General features: G+C 38.5%; 1 protein-coding gene across 3 annotated transcripts in view; it reads left to right on the top strand.

Annotated features, from left to right (window-relative positions):
* NT5C2 (5'-nucleotidase, cytosolic II) overlaps positions 1 to 21,460 on the top strand; it is a 106,740-nt gene that overhangs the window by 70,409 nt on the left and 14,871 nt on the right. For all 3 annotated transcript variants that reach the window (XM_020967693.2, XM_020967706.2, XM_020967712.2), the window contains 6 exons: positions 2,571 to 2,688; positions 3,648 to 3,743; positions 18,051 to 18,142; positions 18,894 to 18,951; positions 19,977 to 20,070; positions 20,959 to 21,012. In XM_020967693.2, coding sequence (XP_020823352.1) covers positions 2,571 to 2,688; positions 3,648 to 3,743; positions 18,051 to 18,142; positions 18,894 to 18,951; positions 19,977 to 20,070; positions 20,959 to 21,012 — 512 coding nt within the window. The remainder of the gene's footprint in view (positions 1 to 2,570; positions 2,689 to 3,647; positions 3,744 to 18,050; positions 18,143 to 18,893; positions 18,952 to 19,976; positions 20,071 to 20,958; positions 21,013 to 21,460) is intronic.

Genomic DNA, 21,460 nt, shown 5'->3' on the forward strand with positions numbered 1-21,460 from the left:
AGTTTACTTTGGACAGTGTTAGAGTAATTGGAGAGCTGTATGTTTTCACCACCAGGGATCTAATCTGAAGTCTCCACTGAGATAGCCTTGTGCAGTCTAGAAATCCTTCTATGGCAATAGTGGACTTCACTGGAAAGACCACTTGATTGAAAATCAGGAGAGCTGGATTCTAGTGCCAACTCTGACCTCTACTTGCTTTATGACTTTGGGTCAATAATTTGCCATCCCTGAGCTTCATTTTTTTCAATTACAAAATGGGGAAACTATCACTTGTCCCTTTGAAGTGTGTTGAGTTGGATTGGGAAAAAAGGGTCTGTATAAATTTAAGGCATTTGTATTAAATGGCTTTTTCAGGAAAAATTCTCAGATAGAAAAAATTGCCCTTATGAACAAACCATTCTTTTTATAAAGTGTGCAATGCATTTCTTCCAATTGTTTCCAGGAATTGTGTTTTAAAATTATGGTTTGAAGGTGTGAGGATTTCTTGTTTTGCTTTGAAATCCCTAAGGAAAGTTTTTGGTTCTTATTCCAAACTATTTCAAGAAAGGCCTAGGTTTTAATCAGCAATCATTCCATCATTCTGTACTTACTCAGCTCCCTAATTTAGGAGTCCTAGTGTTTTTAGAGAGTAAATATGGGCAGTGATGTGTAAGATTAGTTTGTTTTTCCTAGGGAGTTTTGAGGTGTATACAGTAATTTATGAAAAGCTATAGTTGAAAAATTTTTAGTACAAGTCAAATCCTATTAAAATGAACTCCAAAGCATTGCACAATTTAGAAAAAAAAATCTGTATTGGAGTTTTGTTGTATCAAAATGGTGTGTTCAAAATAAATGGGTTGTGGGCCAGAGCATTTTTGTTTTGTAGAAATGTTGTAATGGGATTTATTGTAATGGGATTTGGTCCATATTGGGGGTAGGGTGGGGAGGGATAGTATTAAAACATTTCCCTTAGAGTTTTATCAATGGTTTCCTGGTACCTTTGACATCAGAGAGGTTAAATATCTTCTGAAGGTAGTGTGGTGCTAAGGCAAGAGAATATAACACAAAATGTCAGTCTGATCTTCCCGATACCACACAAAGGGCTTCAAAAGTTTGAATTTTGGTCAGGGTAAAAAAATCTCAGAGTTAGTCTTGCAAGTGATAGCAAATGATGGGGCACTATTAAGTTCCCACAGCCTGATAGATACAAAAAGAGTCTAGTGAGCAGTCTCCCTTTTGTCATTTCCCTTTGAAGAGGAGAGAGACCCGAGATCTATATAAAAGTTTGAGTTTCCATTTTTTTCAATGGGCAGATAGGAGAACATTTTTTACTCTAGTATGACTTTTGAGGTGGTATGGGGAGGGGAAAAGAGGGATATAATTTAAAATTTCATCATGATCAAGCAGAATTAACGGAACTGAAAAATTGGTCAGGAGAGTAGGATGAAATAATGTAATAGTAATCAAAAGCAATATGTGATCAACAATAATATAAGTAGTGGTATCATGAGACTACATAGAGTTATTTTACTTTCCTCATACCCACTTAACAAACTGACAGATTTATATATTTATTGATATCCTTTCCATTAATCTTTTTCTTCAAGCCGTTTATGAGGGGAATTAATTTGTTGTACCTTCTTATCCCCTTAGACCATCATTGTATCATGACATCACCTCCTTTCATTGATTATTTTTTAAGTTTACATGCCCATTGGAAACCCAACTCTCCTACCTTTCCCTACTGTATCTAACTATCAATGCTGCTCCCAATTTGCAAAAATTAGATTGCATTTTTAATCATGGTTTATGAAAGGATATCACATATGTTTTATCATTTGTTGACTACCTGCTTGTTTGACTCTACTATTTATATGATGGAGTGATGCCTGCATAAACATCTCATTTGGAGGAGAGCTATTTAAAGGAACATCATTTTCTGTGTAACAAACTGAAACCTCTTTCTAATGAAATTTTGATAGATTTAACATTGTAACAACTGATTAACAAATGTATATTCTGTCTAGCAAATGCAGTTGAATCCATTGGTGAAAAGTGAACGTAAAACCAACACCAAGCCAAAGACTCCCAGAGAGGAAAAAGAAAGTTTGATAAAATCATGGAAGGATTCTTGTCACACCAGAGGTGTGATGAAGCCTTCACTATTTATAAACCTCTAGTCTTATTCCCATCAGTAATATTCTCTTGGAGAATATTGACCATATAAATAGCCATACAATTTAGATTTTATGTCTTAATAGCGTTGGGCTAGGAAGGGAGAAGGTAGGTAGAAGAAGAAGTAATGTTTGGCATGTTTCCTCTGAGATAAGGACTACTGCTGGGCTTTTGGAAGTTTCATGTGGTATTAAAATAGCAGCTGCAGGGGAAAGCTGCATTTCTACAGTTTCATAACAATTCCCATAGCAGAGTGTACATAAGCACAATGGAACCTGAGTTGGAAGAACAAAAATGACAGTCTCTTAGGGGAGGGGAAGTATGGTAAGAGAAGAGAAGAAATCACTTTCATTTGCCTTCTGCCTTAATTGACTGTTCTTTTGCGTTGACTAATTAAGGATCTCTTCTTTGTGCAGTGTATAAGTCCCCGGAGTATGAATCTCTTGGTTTTGACCTGACCGTTGAAAGATTAGTTTCCATTGGATACCCCCAGGAGCTGCTCAGTTTTGTCTATGATTCTACATTCCCTACCAGGTAATTGTAAATGGCATTGGGATAGGACTGTCATCGCTGATGAGAGAAATGATTATCAAATAACCAATTATTGGGGGAGACCCAGGATTTTTTTCCCCTCTTCATTTGGAGATTAAATGGTCAAAGTTTAGTTTTAGGGCAGGGCAGATGATGAGATGAAATCTTGAAGTTGTTACCCCACAATTAGAAAACCTTACAGAGAATTTAATGTAAGGTGAATTCCAGTCCATTGTGTTCCACTCTGGCAGGTTTGGGCAGGGGTTAGATCCTTTGTCTAGATTGCCTGAGGCTGGGGGTGGTCTGGGAACAAGAGTGATCAGAGTCACATCTCACAGCCCCTCATTGGAATAGGTCCACCTCTCATTATAATACTCATTCTTCTCATTAATTGTTAACCAATCAGAGTTGATTGCCACCTTCGGGGACGCCCACTCTTCTGAGGGCATATAAGCATTAAGTGGGCTCTTTGGCATTCAAGAGTGCCACTGACCCTTTTTATTAATTATCTCCTAGCATGATTAACAAAATGATTAATTATCCAGAATCTGACTGTCTCTCTTTTTTTTTTTTTTTGGTGAGCCTAATTGGGGTTAAATGACTTGCCCAGGGTCTCACAGCTAGTAAGTGTCAAGTGTCTGAGGCTGGATTTGAACTCAGGACCTACTGACTCCACTGCACCACCTAGCTGCCCCTATGTTATCTAGATTTAACACAGAGACTCTGGTCTAATAACTTATTTTCATTGAATATCTAGTTGTACATCACTTCCTGAAGGAGGCATCTGATGCCTGTCTTACAGAATTTTAAAGATTTTATCTATCTAGTCCAACCTCCAATGTTTATGTCTTTCTGGGACTTACTTATTTGTCTCTACAGTGTGATTAGGGTTCATAGTAGTGTTGTGATGTGATTTTTGCTTCAATTATTTCATACCACTTTTTAAAAAAATTTTCATATAGAGGACTGGTCTTTGACACACTATATGGGAACTTGCTGAAAGTTGATGCCTATGGAAACCTCCTGGTATGTGCGCATGGATTTAACTTCATAAGGGGGTGAGTATCTGTTCTAGGACATTTCAACCATCCTGGGACTTGGGGAAACTTTGACAGAAGAGTCAGACAGAACAGTGAATGCTAAAAGTGATAGGCCTTTATTAAGTGTATTTTTAATACATATAAGGGAAAGCTTGAAACCTAAAATGACCACCTGTGGGCCACCCCCTTCCACCCCTGCCAATCCAGGAGTGTGTGGGAGTATTCCAAGGGACAACCAGGCTGACCTCTAGAAACACAAGTGTAATGGTCTCTGTCACAAGATCCTGGAGGACTTCCACATCAAGACAGTGCAGTGTAAGGGTCCGAGGTTTTAAAGGGAGGGAGAAAGCTTCTTCCTGAGACAGGTCTGATTGATTGGTTACTTGTCACTAATGTAATCTAGGGTTTGGTTAGATACATTTCTAGCATGGAAGCTTTCAGGTATAGAAGATTCTAGACAAAGGCAAGAGGAATAATGATCTAGGATTACTACAGTATCAAAATTTTATCCTCTTTCTTGCATTATTTTGATTAAATGAGAACTGTATAAAGATGGTATTGTCTTCTGAAATACAGGCATCCCTTGCAGATATTGCAGGTTCATTTCTAGACCACTGGCAACAAAGTGAATATCGTGGTAAAGCGAGTCGCATGATTTTTTTGGTTTCATTACTTTATACTGTACTGTAGTCTATTAAGTGTGCAATAATAGTATCATATCTAAAAAAAAAACCCCAATGCACATACCTTAATTAAAAAATACTTTATTGCTAAAAAATACTAACATCTGAGCCTTCAGTGAGTCATCATCTTTTTGTTGGTGGAGGGTCTTGCCTTGATGTTGATGGCTGCTGACTGATGAGGGTGCTGGGTGTTTAAGGTCGGGGTAGCTGTGTCAATTTATTAAAATTAGAAAACAATGAAGTTTTGTTATATCAGTTGACTCTTCCTTTCACTTGAACACTTTGAAGACATTGTAAGATTATTAATTGGCCTAATTTCAATTTGTTTTGTCTCAAAGGATAGGGAGGCCCAAAGAGAGGGAGAAGAGAAGGGAGAATTGTTGGTCAGTGGGACAGTCAGAACACACACAGCATTTATCTGTAAAGTTCTCTGTCTTTTCTGGGTGCAGTTAAAGGTGTCCCAAAACAATTACAATAGTAACATCAAAGATCACTGATCATAGGTCACCGTAACAGATATAATAATAATGAAAAAGTTTGAAATATTACGAGAATTTCCAAAATGTGACAGAGACACTGTGTGAACACATGCTGTTGGAAAAATGGCACCAGGAGGCTTGCTCAACACAAGGTTGCCACAAATCTTTAATTTGTTTAAAAAAAAAAAAGAAATATCTGTGAAACTCAGTAAAACAAGGTATGCCTATATCATACTTTTCAGATTTCCTTAGTCATGTATATAAAACCACATATATTTTTCTTGGCTAAATTTTTATAGTATATATGGAACAGTGAAATTTAATTGTTATATTCACCTAGTCTATACTGTTTTTAAAAATTTCACCTGTTCATAGGACCATAGATCTTTTTGCTCCTGTAGAATTAATATTCAGTTTTGCAGTTCATTATTCTTGGTTATAAGCCTGTTTCATTTGGAATATTACATTCTAAGATCAACACTGGTTTTTAGTAGACGTTCCTAGGTCTTATGTAATCCTGACTCTAGTGCCTTGGTATCTGAATTTCTTTTTTCTGGATGTTGGCTATATTTTTCCTTTGATGTGGGAGCTGTTCATTTTGATTGTGATGGTCCATGGGACTTTTCCTTTTAGGGTTCTAAACTTTCAGGTGGTGGAAATTTTCTGACTTCATTTTGCCCTCAGTTTCTAACAGATTTTGGCAGTTTTCATTAATGATTTCTTGAAATACAATGTCTCAGCTTTTTTTTTTATCATGTTTTCAGGGAGGTCATTGATTCTTAAATTATCTCTCCTTGACTTGTTTACCAGTTCAGTTATTTTTGCTCTCAGATATCTTACATTTTCTTCTATTTTTTCATCTTTTTTATTTTTGTACTAACATTTCTTTCTCATGGAATCATTGATTTCTCTTGATTTATTCTAGTTTTCAGGAATTTTCCTTTCTTGAGTAAGGTTTACCACTGTCTCCTCTACACTACTTAATACTCCTTCCCCTTTTTTTCTCCAGAGCTTTTATTTCTGATTTTTAATCTCTTGCTTCATTTCTGCTAGGTATGCAGAAAGTCTGTTTTTTTTCCCCTTTGAGTCTCTGCTTACAGTTGTTATGGAGTTAGATTTGTAATAAATTTTGATACTTGTTGGTGTTTGCAGTAAATTTTGAAACAGGGCCTTTGTGCCAGAGCCAGCTACATTTTTTGGGTGGGGCAGTTGGTCTTGCTTAGGCTCACTCTAAGTCCTCTGGGTCTTTTTTGAACTGATCTCTATATCTCAAGATTAGGGTCCCTGGATTTTTAGCAGTAGATCTTCAGGGCCCTCTCTAATATCTCAGGACAGAGTAGTAAAGTCCTCAGAGCCCCTGGGCCTGGCTGACCTGGTCTGAGTGCTGTGGTACCTACTGGCCACCTACTAAGTAACCCTCCCTGGGGCTTCCGTGATCCCTACCCTGAGGTTTTCTCAGGGATGCCTTCTGCTCTTGCTCCAAGTACGGAGGCTTGTTGGTTATGTGTCAGGTCTCTGGTTGTGCTGGCACTTGCTTTGCTCCTACTTGTGGGCCTCTTGCTGACTCTGTGTATTTTTCTGGAGTGGAAGATATCACTAATTGTTAGTTTCTCATTAGATTTCTTGATCATTTTTTGATTTCATGTGAACTTCAAGATTTTGTTGGAGTTAGGAGCAGGGGAACTGTCCAGCAAGGTCAGTCCACTTGTAATGTCTGTTCAAGATATATGGATTTAAGGGCCAGCTCCATTAGTTGTCATCTAGCCATATATCAAAGTCTGAACAATAAGCATTCTTCATTCTCTTGGTTTTTTTTTTCTGTGAGGACAGTTGTTGAGAGTGATTTTTGGATCTCATTTAGGAAGCTCTGCATTGTTCTGGGGTTTGATGCAGTTCACATCATGTTATCTGCAAAAAGGAATGTTGGGGAGAGTCCCTCGTCCATTTAGACTGTGCTAGGTGTTCTCTTAAGACAGCTGGAAATCCCTTTGAGCTCATGTTTCCATACCTTGCTTGCAACAAATAATCAGAGAATCATGTTTAAAAAAAGGCTTTTCTCGGGGCAGCTAGGTGGTGTAGTGAATAGAGCAACGGCCCTGAAGTCAGGAGGACCTGAGTTCAAATCCAGCCTCAGACCAAACACTTGACACTCACTAGCTGTGTGACCCTGGGCAAGTCACTTAACCCCAAATGCCTAAAAAGTAAAAAAAAAAAAAAGGCTTCTCTCATTGCAACTATGAAGTAATCTTATATATGCTCCTAACATGTTGAAAGAAAGCCTTTAAGGCTAACATTTTATTCCAGTGAATCAAATACCTCTTTTTAGTCAACAGATAATAAGCATACAAGACAATCTTGTATTTCCTCTACCTTTCGTTCAGTTCTGTTTCTAAAGATGTGATCTGCTGTAGAATATTGTCTGAGAAGTCTTGCCTGTTCCCTTCACATTTTTCATCGAGTACGCCCTCAAAATTAGTATAAATTATCATTAATATTTTATAGAGATGGGACAGTAGGCATATTGATTAATAGTTTTCTAATCATTTAATATCTGTTCCTTTTTTAGATGTCTTGAAAATGAGTTTCCATGATTCTTTTAGAATTACATCACCTCTAGAATCAGCCTTTCTCTGCATACTTCTTACATTCTAGTTCTGTCTTCTCTCATACTTCACATCAAGGACTAGGTATTGTTAGAGGACAATGTGATAACTCCATTGTCATTGATAGAGAAAACCGTTGTAGAAATCTTGATGGATTTTCCATTGTTTTCATTGGTTTGTTGGCCTTCTTTAAATTCCCTTGAGATAATCTGGCATACCTAGGTCCAACATCAAGCTTTCTATAAGGGCGTTTTTTTTTCCCTCTAAATTTTATGTGAGGGTAAACATCTTCCTCTTCTGTAAGATTTTGCAAATGAATTCATAGTTTAAATTAGTGTTACTCTTGACTGCCATGTATCTCCACTTAAACAAGGAAATCATATGTTTATTGCATGAGGCAATGTTTTGACCTTTTTATTGTGATGATTGATTTATATCAGTTAAATTTGCTTATTATAAATAGTGATGATCTGTGTTAGTGTCTTTTCGTTTATCTGATTCTCATTTTTGGGGGGCATCAAGAGTTTGTTTAAGAGCCAAGACGGCAGAGTAAAAATGTAGTTGCTCTCACCTTCCTCTATCAACCTTTGAAAACCCAGAAAATATCACCCCAGGGAAAAAACAAAACAAAACCCTGGAACAGCTGAACTAGAAGAAAGATGGGGAACAGCAGTGCAGCAGCCCAGCAAACGGGTCTCCCAGGGCCTTAGCAGAAATAAGCAAAGCAGCATTACAAAGGGCCCCAGAGCTGAAGAAAGCAACCTAAAGTCCGAGCCTTGCTGATTCCAGCCCAATACTAGGTAAGCTGTCAGAACCTCCAACTGTCAACCAGGAACAGATCCTGAAGCCCAGGTGGTAGAGCAGGCAAACACCAACACCTGGACCTCTGAGTGCCTCAGTGAGGGTGGGGTTAGGGAGGGGGGGAAATCGGTGGAAACCAGCTCAGAAAACCACCAGGTGCCTTGGCACTGTACCACAAAGGAATCTCCCACTGCATTAGCAGAAAAGAGGGAGACAGCACTGCAAGGGGCCCCAGGCAGATAAACACCCTGCAGCACACATCTAAAAGGAGCTGAAGAAAGCAAAAGGAAAGGAAAAGCAGGCAACCTAGAATTACCTGAAAGTTCCAGCCTTGCTGATTCTAGCCCAACACAAGGTAAGCTGTGAAAACCCTACAGCCTCCAATTGCCAACACAAGAGGCCCCAGCACACAAAGCCAGTGACCAAGACCTAGGCTCCCAACACAAGAAGCTTGGGTCGGTGCCCTCTGTTCTCCAGCGGGAGAGCTCAATCTCTTTAAAGGCCAGGGAATAAAGAAAGCATGAGTAAAAAGAAATATACCATAGATTCATATTATGAGAAGAGTGAAGATCAAGACAGAAATTCAGAAGAGGACAGCATTGTCAACAAACCCACATCTGCAACATGAAAAGGGATGATGAACTGGTCTGAAGCCCAAAAAGCCTTCTTAGAAGAGCTCAAGAAGGATTTTAAAAGTCAAATGAGAGAAGTAGACGAGTCCTTAAAAAATACAGTTGACCCATTGGGAAAAAAAGTACACTGAAGAAAACAAGTCCCTAAAAAACACAATTGGCAAACTGGAAAAAAAATACACTGAAGAAAACAAATCCCTTAAAAATACAATTGGCCAATTGAAGAAGGAAGTACAAAAACTAACAGAAGAAAACAATCTGTTAAAAACCAGAATTGGACAAATGCAAACTAATGACTCTATAAGACAGCAAGAATTAGTCAAACAGAAACAAAAAAATGAAAAAATAGGAGGGCGGAGCCAAGATGGCAGAATGAAAGCAGTGACTTACTTGAGGTCTCCCCCAAACTCCTCCAAATACTCATAAAAAATGGCTCTAAACAAATTCTAAAGCAGCAGAATCCACAAAAAGACAGAGTGAAACAAATTTCCAGTCCAAGACAGCCTGGATGGTTGATCAGAAAGGCATATTGCGCCGGGCTGGGAGCACAACGTGGCGTGGGCGCAAAGGCCACAGCGAACCTAGAGCAGGCCTCAGAGGACTGAATCTCGGGCAGCTGTGGAGGTTTCCAGACTCCTCAATCCACCAATGCCAAAGACAACTTAGAAGGTCAATGGGAAAAGTCTATTTCTACGGTGCTGAGACAGGAAGGCGAGGTCTCAGCTCCATTCCCCAAGAGCATGGCTTTGCGGGGCGCAGCTGCTTCCCGAGCTTCCGGCCCCAGACTGAGGGGGAATCCAGTGGCTGATCAGAGAGAGGGATCTCTTTGCCAGTGGATCTCTTGCTTTGCCTGTGTTTGGATCTGGGTCACAGTTCTGGGCGGCAGTGCTCGGGTGAGGAGGAGCACTGGCGTGGTAGAGCTTGTAGTGGCTGTAGAGAGAAACCCCTCCTCACAGTTACAGGACAGAAAGGAGTACTTGTGGTCACAGTCCAGGAAAGGAGTAAACACCTCACCCCTTATCATACCACCTTGGAAGAACTGAAAATTTACAGGTCCCTACAAGTATCTCTGAAAACAGCTACACAAACCCCCGAAACTTAGAACAGTACATTCTCCACATTGGAAGCAGACTCTTACCTTAACAAAGAGTTTAAAACTCAAGTAATTGGCGGGATTATGAGCAAGCAGTGCAAAAAGAGTCAGACTATATTATCTTACTTTGGTGAAAAAGAAGATCAAAATATACAACCAGAAGAAGACAACAAAGTCAAAGCTCCTACATCCAAAGCCTCCAAGAAAAATATGAATCAGTCCCAGGCCTTGGAAGAGCTCAAAAGGGATTTTGAGAAGCAAGTAAGGGAAGCAGAGGAAAAACTAGGAAGAGAAATGAGAGTGATGCAAGAAAATCATGAAAAACAAGTCAACATCTTGCTAAAGGAGACCCAAAAAAATACTGAAGAAAATAACACCTTAAAAAATAGCCTAACCCAAATGGCAAAAGAGTTCCAAAAAGCCAATGAGGAGAAGAAAAATTGGCCAAATGGAAAAGGAAGTCCAAAAGCTTACTGAAGAAAATACTTCCTTAAAAATTAGAATGCAGCAATTGGAAGCTAGTGACTTTATGAGAAATCAAGACACTGTAAAACAAATCCAAAAGAATGAAAAATTAGAAAACAATGTGAAATATCTCATTGGAAAAACAACTGACCTGGAAAATAGATCCAGGAGAGAGAATTTAAAAATTATTGGACTATCTGAAAGCCATGATCAAAAAAAGAGCCTAGACATCATCTTTCAAGAAATTATCAAGGAAAACTGCCCTGATATAGAACCAGAGGGCAAAATAGAAATTGAAAGAATCCACAGATCTCCTCCTGAAAGAGATCCCCAAAGGAAAACTCCTAGGAATATTAGCCAAATTCCAGAGTTCCCAGGTCAAGGAGAAAATATTACAAGCTGCCAGAAGGAAACAGTTCAAGTACTGTGGAAACACAATCAGGATAACACAAGATTTAGCAGCTTCTACATTAACGGACCCCAGGGAATGGAATATAATATTCTGGAGGGCAAAGGAGATAGGATTACAACCAAGAATCACCTACCCAGCAAAACTGAGTATAATCCTTCAGGGGAAAAAATGGTCATTCAGTGAAATAGAGGACTTTCAAGCATTCTTGATGAAAAGACCAGAGCTGAATAGAAAATTTGACTTTCAAATACAGGACTCAAGTGGAACATGAAGAGGTAAACAGGAAAGAGAAATCATAAGAGACTTATTAAGATTGAACTGTTTACATTCCTGCATGGAAAGATGATATTTATAACTCATGAGACCTTTGTCAGTATTAGGGTAGTTGGAGGAAAAAATTATATGTATGTATATAGATAGACAGATAGAGGGCACAGGGTGAGTTGAAGATTAAGGGGTCATATCTGGAGAATAAAATTAAGGGATGAGAGAGGATTATACTCAGAGAAGAAGAAGGGAGAGGTAGAATGGGGTAAATTATCTCACAAAAAAAAACAGAAGAAAAGTCTCTTACAGTGGAGGGGAAACGGGGGAAGGTGAGAGGGAATGAGTGAATCTTATTCTCATAGGATTTGGCTTAAGGAGGGAATAACATACACATTCAATTGGGTATGGAAATCTGTCTTACCCTACAGGAAAATAGGGGGAGAAGGGGACAAGAGAGCAGGGGGATGATAGAGAGGAGGGCAGATTGGGAAAGGGGGTAATCAGAAGTAAATACTTCTGAGGAGGGACAGGGTCAAAAGAAAGAATAGAATAAATGGGAGGGCAGGAAAGGATTAAGGGAAATAGAGTTAGTTTTTCACAACATGTCTACTATGGAAGTGTTTTGCATAACTGCACATGTACAACCTATATTGAGTTGCTTGCCTTTTCAATGAGGGTGGGTGGGGAGGGAGGAAGAGAGAAAATTTGAAACCTAAAGTTTTAAAAACATATGTTTGAAAAAAATGTTTTCACATGCTACTGGGAAATAAGAAATACAGGAAATGGGGTACAGAAGTCTATCCTGCCTACAGGAAATAGAAGGGGAAGGGGATAAGAGAAGGGAGGAGATAGAAGAGAGGACAGACTAGGGGAAGGGATATTCAGAATGCATGCCATCTTGGGGTGGGGGGAGGGGTGAGATGGGGTGAAAATTTGGAACTCAAAAACTTGTGGAAGTGAATGTTGAAAACTAAAAATAAATAAATTTATATTAAAAAAAGGGATTCATATATTAAAAAAAAATGAAAAAATAGATGAAAATATAAAATACCTCATCGGTAAAACAACTGACCTAGAAAATCGATCCAGGAGAGACAATTTAAAAATCATTAGACTACCTGAAAATCATGATGAAAAAAAGAGCCTGGACAGTATCTTTCAGGAAATCATAAAGTAAAACTGCCCTGAAGTCCTAGAACCAGAAGGTAAAATAACCATAGAAAGAATACACTGGTCACCACCTCAAAAAGATCCCAGATTGACAACACCAAGGAATAGAATAGCAAAATTCCAAAATTACCAAATGAAAGAGAAGGTGCTGCAAGCAGCCAGAAAGAAACAATTTAAATATCATGGAAACACAGTCAGGATTACACAGAACCTTGCAGCTTCTACATTAAAAGACTGCAGGGCGTGGAACATGATATTCTGTAAGGCAAAGGAGCTTGATTACAGCCAAGGATCAACTACCCTGCAAAAATGAGCATGATTTTTCAAGGGAGGAAATGGATATTCAGCAAAATAGGGGACTTCCAAGCCTTCCTGATAAAAAGACCAGAGCTCAACAGAAAATTTGATCTTCAAGTACAAGATTCAAGAAAGACATGGAAAGGTAAATGGGACAGAAAGATACAATATGTTGTTAATAAGGGTGGACTGTTTACATCCCTGCAAGGGAAGATGACACTTGCAACCCCTGAGAACTGTATTGTTATTACACCATGTTAAAGGAGTATACATAAAGGGGGTGGATATTAGTTGACTTCGATGTAATGATTAAAAAAAATCTAATGAATTGGGTTAAATGGATCTAAGTAAGTGGATTAGTCTGATTTTATAAAATATACTGAGAAAGGAGGAGGCAGACAAGGGTAAATTACATTACAGGAAAAGACAGAAAATCCTATTACAGCAGAGGGAAAGAAAGGAGGGGGGGTGAGCATTGTTTGAACCTTACTCTCATCAGATTTGGCTCAAGGAGGGAATAACATAATCAGTTAGGTATAGAAATCTAAGTTGCCCTATAGGCAGTAGGAGGGAAATGGGGAAAGAAAAGGGAGGGGGGAATAGAAGGAAAGAAAGAAGCAGTAAGGCTAAAGGGAAAGAAAAGGGAAAGGGAGGAGGGACTGAGGGAGGCGGTGGTCAAAAGCAAAACACTAATGAGAATTTGTACTTACAACTTCACTAATGGGAAAATATGTTTAACAGGAATGTAAATGTATAGCATATATCACATTGTGCACCGTCTTGGGGAGGGTGGTGAGGAGGAAGGGGGAGAAAAATTTTAAACTCAAAAGCATATGGAAGTGATTGTTTATAAATCAAAATAAATTAATAAAATAATTTTTTTTAAAAAAGAGTTTGTTTAAAGTAGACAGGTGATGCTTTAATTGTATATCCTTATCATCTCATTTTATTCTTTGTTCTAATTTGGTATTGATTTTGAACTTTGCTCTAAGAGGTTTATGATTTGATTGCGGCTTTGGAAATGACCACCACATTGATAACTAGTTGTTTCCTGTTGTGATACAGTCAGTTTCATTTTTTGTGATGTTACTCTTCTTTCCAGCACCTTTTGACTCTCTTTTTAAAGAAAATACTCGTGATAGATAGACTTGTGTTTTCTGTGTAATCAGTGAGCTTTTACCCTCTCTTATTCCTTACCATTGAACTATACATTTTTCACTCTCTTCATATAGAACTACCTTTTTTTGAGTTAAGCCTGACTAAGGCTAGTCCCTTGATAGTTTATTTTTGATGTGGGAACAAAATGAGACACTTAGAGGTCATTTATCAGTTAACAAAAGGAGGTTTACTTAGCCATAGAAGGATATGCAACAACGATGGGCGTTGAAGATGCCTCAAGTTAATACATCTGAGTATAGATTCCTTCCCTGAATTGCCTGTCTGGGTCCATCAGTTCAGTATCAGAGAGTGCCTGGAGTTCCTCCTGGCTGTTTTATATTTGAGGAAGTAGGAAGTGATGTCAGTAGCCTGAACCTGTAGTCCCCTGAGCCAGTAAAATCTGGAGGACAGTTTTATATCTTTTAGGAAAAACACATCTAATTTGCATGGGCATTGGAGTTATTGCTCCCACTTCACTTTTGCGTTGAAGTCACCAAGGATTAAAGCTGAATACTGATTTGATTTGGACGGTTAAGGTTCATCAAGTTCTTTGTATTTTTTTTAAATTCTTCACACTCTACGATGGGCATTGGTTCAGAAGATGTAATTGTGTTCCTGGTGGTCTTTTTGCTTGTGCTTATTGCAAACGCTAAAATGCTAATGAAATAGCCCACAAAATGATGTTTCCTGTTGCCTTTGGAGACACAATTGAACCAATCAATTCTTTAACTTCTTACAATTTATATTTTTCTTTGCTTCATGGGTTGCTGTGGTCAAGGAATTCAGTACCTTGTGACCAGTTTATTCATGATAAACTTTTTTGTATTTAGCCGGGCTGGTTTTCGGAAAACAGATGCAGTCTATTGCTAGAGTCATACTTGAAGCCAGAGCTTAAACTACCCTGGCGTAGTTTTTGAGAAACCAGGGTCACTTCTGTGTGCCAATGAGACAAAGGAGTCAGTCTTTGGTGGCAGTTTCCTTCCTTAACATTTGAATCCTGGCTTCTAACCCTACCACTCCATGATAGTCTGCTGTCAAAGGTCACTCTCAAATCCTAAGGCCTTTTCTTTGACCTTGTGTTTGCTTATTTTCCCTTAAAATTCTCTCTTCTCATCTCATCTGCCCTAGGACACTTTCCTATTCTAGTTTCCCAGTAGTTCTCTAACCACTTCTTCCTTTTATCTTTTTCCCTTTCCCTTTTTTTATTCCCCTTAGCTGTACATTTTCCCCTAAGTCTGAGTTCTTGATTCTCTGCTCTCAGGGCTTCAGAGATCACATTTATGCTAATTTTTATTTTTTGTTTACGTTTTTATTTGTGTTTACATTTACAACTGAAACTTTACATCTTCCAACCTGTTTTGTCCCTGGAGCTAGGATCATAGGATCATAAGGCTGAGCACTGGAGGGGAGCTTTAGAGATGACCTGTCAGAACCCTCTAGTTTACAGATGAGGAAATCGAGATAGAGGGGAAGTAACTCAAGATTATAAGTAGGAAACTGCTTTTGTCTTCAGTGGCCCAGTGGACGTTTTTGCTTAGATGACCTGTTGTTACCTCAAATTCAGCATGTACAAATCTCAGTTCCCCATCCTCCCCATTACCATTCATACCCCTCCATTCTCCAAATTACCCAGGCATGAAAACAGCCATCTCTCCATAGATTGTCAATAAGTACTTCCTCCTAAATTCACTCAAGCATTCAAAAAACACTAAGCATTTACTTTGTGCAATGCTGCCACCGTGGAAACAGAAGAGAGCTGCACAGACTCAAAAAAAAAATTCAAAATAAATTTGTACATTCTCTCTCAGTCTGTTACAAAAATTACTCCAGAAAAGGATTCTCTTCCTCAACATTCATTCCTGGGGCCTTTCAGCAAGTGGCAGTAGAGTACGAGGCTGACTCTAACTCCCTAAAACGGACATGATTCTTGACCAGTCTGTGAACAATCAAGGTGAAGGGGGTATTTAATAAGGACTTTCACATTTCATATGGATTTTAAAAAAATATTTTTTTCCCCAGTTAACATGTAAAGACAGTTTTTAACATTCATTTAAAATTTTTTTTGAGTTCAAAATTTTCTCTCTCCCTTCCTCACCTTTCCTCTTTCTGAGACAGTAAGCAATTTGATATAGGTTATATACATCAATCATGCAAAACATATTACCATATTAGTCATGTAGTAAAAGAAGACACAGACCCAAAGGGAGAAAAAAACAGAAAAAAGTACAGAAACTGAAAAATAGTTTCACTTGTACTTTGAGGAGGTGTTTAGCTCAGTGCAAAGATACAAACATACTATATGACTTCTGTGGTTTGGGAATGTAATTTTTAACAGTGCCCTAGAGATACATACACACAAGCAGAAAAGAATTAATTTTAAAAACTGTCTGTTTCACGTGGTTGTTAGGCATACTCGATTCAGAATTACATAGGAGTCACAGAGACTAGAGTCAGTGAACCTTTAACCAGTGAGAATAATAATAAAAATGATTAACATTTATATAGTTTTTCATACGCTAATTCATCTTGAGTTTGAGAAAAGGGTTAGGGTTAGAATTAGAGTTATTTTACTTGACCTTAAGAAAAACAAAAGTGGCAGAGAAAAGAAGAACCTGAGCTGGGCCAGGACAGTGTGACAGTTTCTCTGCAACTGTTAATGCTTTGCTACCAAATCCGTAACTGAAGCTTCAGGGAAACAGAAGAGGAATCCCTGAAAACCAAGCTAGAATTAGGGCCATGTACTATTTCTGTCATTTCAATAGCAGATACTATAGTGAGACTGCTCTTCCTTTGTTGAAATGTTTTTACACTGCATATACCCTTTGTAGTGAAGCATAAAGAAGAGATTGTGTGTGCGTGAGTGTGACAGGGATCTAGAAAGGCCGAGGAAAGGTTCTCTGTGGCTGTGTCTTTTCCACTTTTGTATTTTAACCTCTAAGCCACATTTTAGCCTGGGTGGGGGTTGGGGGGAGGCTTAAAGGGAAAGGTCAGTTTTAAATGAAGAATGTTCAGCTGCCCTGATAACATCTAAGAACTTGCTTCTAAGGGTCTCTTTTCAAAGAACTCTTCAATCTCCTTTCTGAATTGCTAGACAGTCAAGAGCTAGCAACTGACAGTGACACTGCTCAGAGCCCATTAACCCTATGGAAATTACAGTGACATGGTTTTACCTTGTTTGGATTTAGAGCCTTTGATTATTTTCTTTTAATCAGCTCTTTACCTTTATTGAGAATCACGTAGCATAGTGAGGAGACAGTTGACCTCAGAGCCATTAAAAACCCACCTCTGACACATACTAGCTGTGTGACCTTGAGCAAGTCATGCAACTTCTTGGCCTGTAGGCAACTCTTAAGTTACAGAGAGTGACAACCTGTATCAGTAGATGGGTTTCTTCATCCTCAGCGTTCCCTCCATCACTTAAGTCAGTTGTAGTTCCTATTCCTATAAATTTATTGTAAGGAAATGTTATTATGTAGTTAACTAATCAAACTTGAGAGAACTAGACTCCATATTTATTCTCTGGATGATTCTGGAAGATAAGTTTCTGCTTTGTTTTATAAACTGTTAGTGGCACAAACTCCACTTGGAACCAGAAAGCTACCTTTCTTTTCAATAGTTTTAACCCATTCTGGAGATGGGAGTTTCTAACATGAGTAGTGTTATTGTCAATTTTAAGAGTTCCTTGGTTTCCACAGTGAATTGAGCTCTGTAAAGCTTTCCTATGGTTATGCTAATTGAGGCAATAGGTAATACAATTGTATTCTGGGATCTCACAGGTTTAGCAAATCTATGTCCTTTTCTCTTTCTTCTCTGCAAGCACATATCTGCTTCTGACTTGTCAAAGCTGACTTCAAGCCACCTCGTAGAACTGAAGTATGTTTGGCTTACTGTAATTTTAAAACATTTTCCCATTTCTCCAACTCCCTTTTAAATGGCAATTTTTTTTGAGAGAATTCAGTTATTAGGTCCCATAAATATAGCTTTGACACTGCAATAGGTGATTAAAAGTGACTGGGAAAATTAATTAAAGTTCTAAATTCAGATAAGGAATGTTTACAATATAAACCATGTCATTTTAATTTCTGTAGTGTCAGACTCTGAATAGTGTAATTAAATATATATACATGTGTGTATACATATATACACACATATATACTACATATATACACACACACACGCGTGCGCGTATATTTCCTTTGGAGGACATATTCTATATTTTACATGCTGACTGCTGAATACCAATAATATTTTCTTGCTCTTTTCAGACCTGAAACTCGGGAACAGTATCCAAATAAATTTATCCAGCGAGATGACACAGAGAGATTTTACATTCTGAACACACTGTTCAACCTCCCAGGTAGTTCCGCCCTCTGATGACCCATGGTAGCATGTTTCTCTCTTTTCGTGAATGTTTCTCTTTGCTCAGGGGAACAATGAAATAGACGGGGGTGGGTGTGTGTGTGTGTGTGTGTGTGTGTGTGTGTGTGTGTGTGTGTGTGTGTGTGTGCCGCGAGCTTGAGAAAGAGAGAGATTAGAATGTCATGTGACTTCTTATTAGCAAACCAACTAGAACTTATCCATCCAGAGAATTAAGGTTCCCTACAAAACCATCCCCTTGGGAAGCTGTACCCTTTTAAAATTTTTTTAAAGGTTGCATTTTAAGTTCCGAACTGTTTCCCTCTCTCCTCCCCCCACCCCTCACGCTAAAGAAGGCCATCACCATTTGACAGATTTTTTTATACTTATGTGTGTGTGTGTGTTTATGTGTCTTTGTGTAAAACCATACTATGTATACTTCTATTTATCAGTTCTTTCTTTGACGGTGGATAGCATTGTCCTTCATAGGTCCTTTGTAGTTGATTTGAGTATTTATAATACTCAGAATAACTTAGTTGTTCACAGCTATTCTTCAAACAGTATTGCTGATACTGTATCCAGTGTTCTCTTGGTTCCGCTGTTCATTTCACTCTTTGTTATTTCATTCAAGTTTTTCCTTGTTTTTCTAAAATCTATCTTTTTTCTTACAACACAGTAGTATTCCATCACATGAAATAGGCTTTAATCAATGACTTTTCTTGCACCTTAACACAGTCTTTCTTTATTTCCAGAAACCTACCTGTTGGCCTGCTTAGTAGATTTTTTTACTAATTGTGCCAGATATTCCAGGTATGTAAAACTTTGATTTTGTTGTGTTTCAGTTTTTATTTAATGTACAGGGTTTTAGAGACCTGGCCATTGTAGGTTTTTTCTGCTTTTCTGAAGCAAATTTAGTGCTAGTGAGATGCCAGATTGCCAACCCGAGAGATGGGACAGCACCAGGAGCTCCATGCAGGCGCTCTCACCTCCCACACGGCCCCCTCTCCTTGCCAGTGGCTGCAGCCTTGTTTGGAAGGGACCACTTCTGATTGGCTTCTCCTGGGAATGAAGACGGCCAGCAGAGGTGCTAATTGTGACAACTGAGTGGGAGGTTTGTGTGATGGTTATCTGTCCAGGCAGATTGGCACTAAAACCCCCCAACTCATTTCACAGCAGCTACCCAGGAGCCATTCAGTGATGGCAATTTAATTTCATTCCCAGGCCTGTCGAGATTTGATCCAGGAGTAAATGCTGTTTCTTCTCCACAGAGTTTCCAAAAAAAAAAAAAAAAGAAGGAAAAAACGAGCTTCAGTTATTCTCTCTGCTCAGGGAGAATTGTGCCGTTTTGTTGCCTGGATATGACAGCCATAGAAACCAATGTCTTTCTATCCTGTCTCCAGCTGCTATGAGGCACTTAGGGCTATGAATTAAGTGACTAAATTAGATTTTTAAATGGTTTGTATTTAGGGACCAGGCCAGAAAAGGCAGGGTGGAGGGGAGACTAAACTGTCAGTTTTCAGAATGCTAAATTAACTTGGTTGGGGGCCTGTTTCTAAAAAAAATTGTAAAGAAAAGTATCTGACATATTTATAATTTTGACCTTTTAGTTGCCATTTAATATCACATACTTGTTTGTTGGTTGGTTCATTCAAATTAATTGTATTCCATTGAAAAATGTCCATTTCTGGTGACTGGAATGGCTTACACTGGGCAATAATGTTTTGGAATGAAGCCAGTCCCAACCCACTGACACAGTCTTTGCTTCCCCTGACTGATGTTTGATGTATATTTTATTCACGTTATTTCCCTGTCCCAACTGTCTTACCTTCCTGTAGCTGCGAGACGGGATTTAAAGATGGAGATCTCTTTATGTCCTTCCGGAGTATGTTTCAGGATGTGAGAGACGCCGTTGATTGGGTTCATTATAAGGTATCCTGGGGCTTCTCTTTACTCCTTCTCTTCTTTAGCACATGTTATCTCCTGTGAGATTAGCTCTTCTCCAGGTGGACAGTGGGATTTCTCCTGAATGAGAAACTTGCATTTGCCATCCATCAGAGGAGCATTGAATTATCTTATCTCTCCTTCAGCAATAATATTTCCTCTTCCTCCCCTCCCTCCTTCTTTTTGGGGCTAACTCATTTCTGGTTATCTTAGTTTTCCTTTTTTTTTTTAATTCAGAAGGAATTAAGCACTGATTCAGACTTGTCATATTTTTTGCCCTATACAATTTGTAGATGGTTATAACCCATTAATTTTTGCCAGATAGTTCTCACTTTATTTTCTCCTGAATAATGTAGTAAATGAAGTTAAAATACTTAAATTAGTTACACTGAATAAAGTAAGATTTTTCTAATTGCTATTTAAAATAGAAGCAAAGTTTCTTTGTGTAAACATAAGAAGATTTTGTTTGTTTGTTTGTAACTCAGAAATCCAGTGAGAACCATCACAGTGTAAAAATAGTGAGTAGCCTTAGGAGTGTCAGGAAGAACTAGCTATGAGTCCTGCTTCAGACACACCCCAGGTGAGGGCCTCAGCTGCTCAGTCCTCCAGACCAGTCTCTGAAAGTACAGGTTGTGGAGCTAGCGCTGATCTCCTTTGGTGTAGAGGATTGCCTCAGTGTAATTCCTTCCATATACTAATGACATCATAGGTCTGTCCCCCAAACAAAAACAACAGGCACCTTAGGCCACAATCTGCATGTCAGCTGCTCTCTTCTTTAGAAAATACGCAAGAAGTCAATTGGGATTGATAGTGGGCAGGATAGATCTTATAATAAATGATTGTGTTTTTCCTGATTTCCTTTTGTCTTCCTCTCAGGGTTCCCTCAAGGAAAAGACAGTTGAAAATCTAGAGAAATATGTGGTCAAAGATGTAAGTAGAAATCAGTTGCGAAATGCCTTATCAGCATATAGGCAATGGAAAGGCATAATGACTGACTTTCTAAACCAAAAAGCTGATGACTGTACTTATAATTAAATTCCCAAAGGCAAATGTGTCTTTGCCAGGACACAGTTATATATGAAATATTTTTTTTAAAAAGCCACTTTCAGCCAGAGAAAAGTCTTAGCTAATATCATGGTTCCGGTAGTTGTGGGCAAGGAGAATCAGTTATCCATTTATTTCTGTAGCTGCAGATTACAACTAGAGTTTTGACACCTGATTTATGTGATTTATATTAAAAAGCCTGGAAGGCTTAAATAGAAAGTTGTAGGGCAAGATTTAAAATACTTTTTAAGTATGGACTTATTGATACCATCTACAAACAAGGTAACATGAGATACCCTATACCCAATGACTAAAATGTTTCCTGCAGCATCTC

This window comes from Phascolarctos cinereus, unplaced genomic scaffold, assembly GCF_003287225.1.
Source record: "Phascolarctos cinereus isolate Bilbo 61053 unplaced genomic scaffold, phaCin_HiC Scaffold_3;HRSCAF=262, whole genome shotgun sequence".
NCBI lineage: Eukaryota > Metazoa > Chordata > Mammalia > Diprotodontia > Phascolarctidae > Phascolarctos > Phascolarctos cinereus.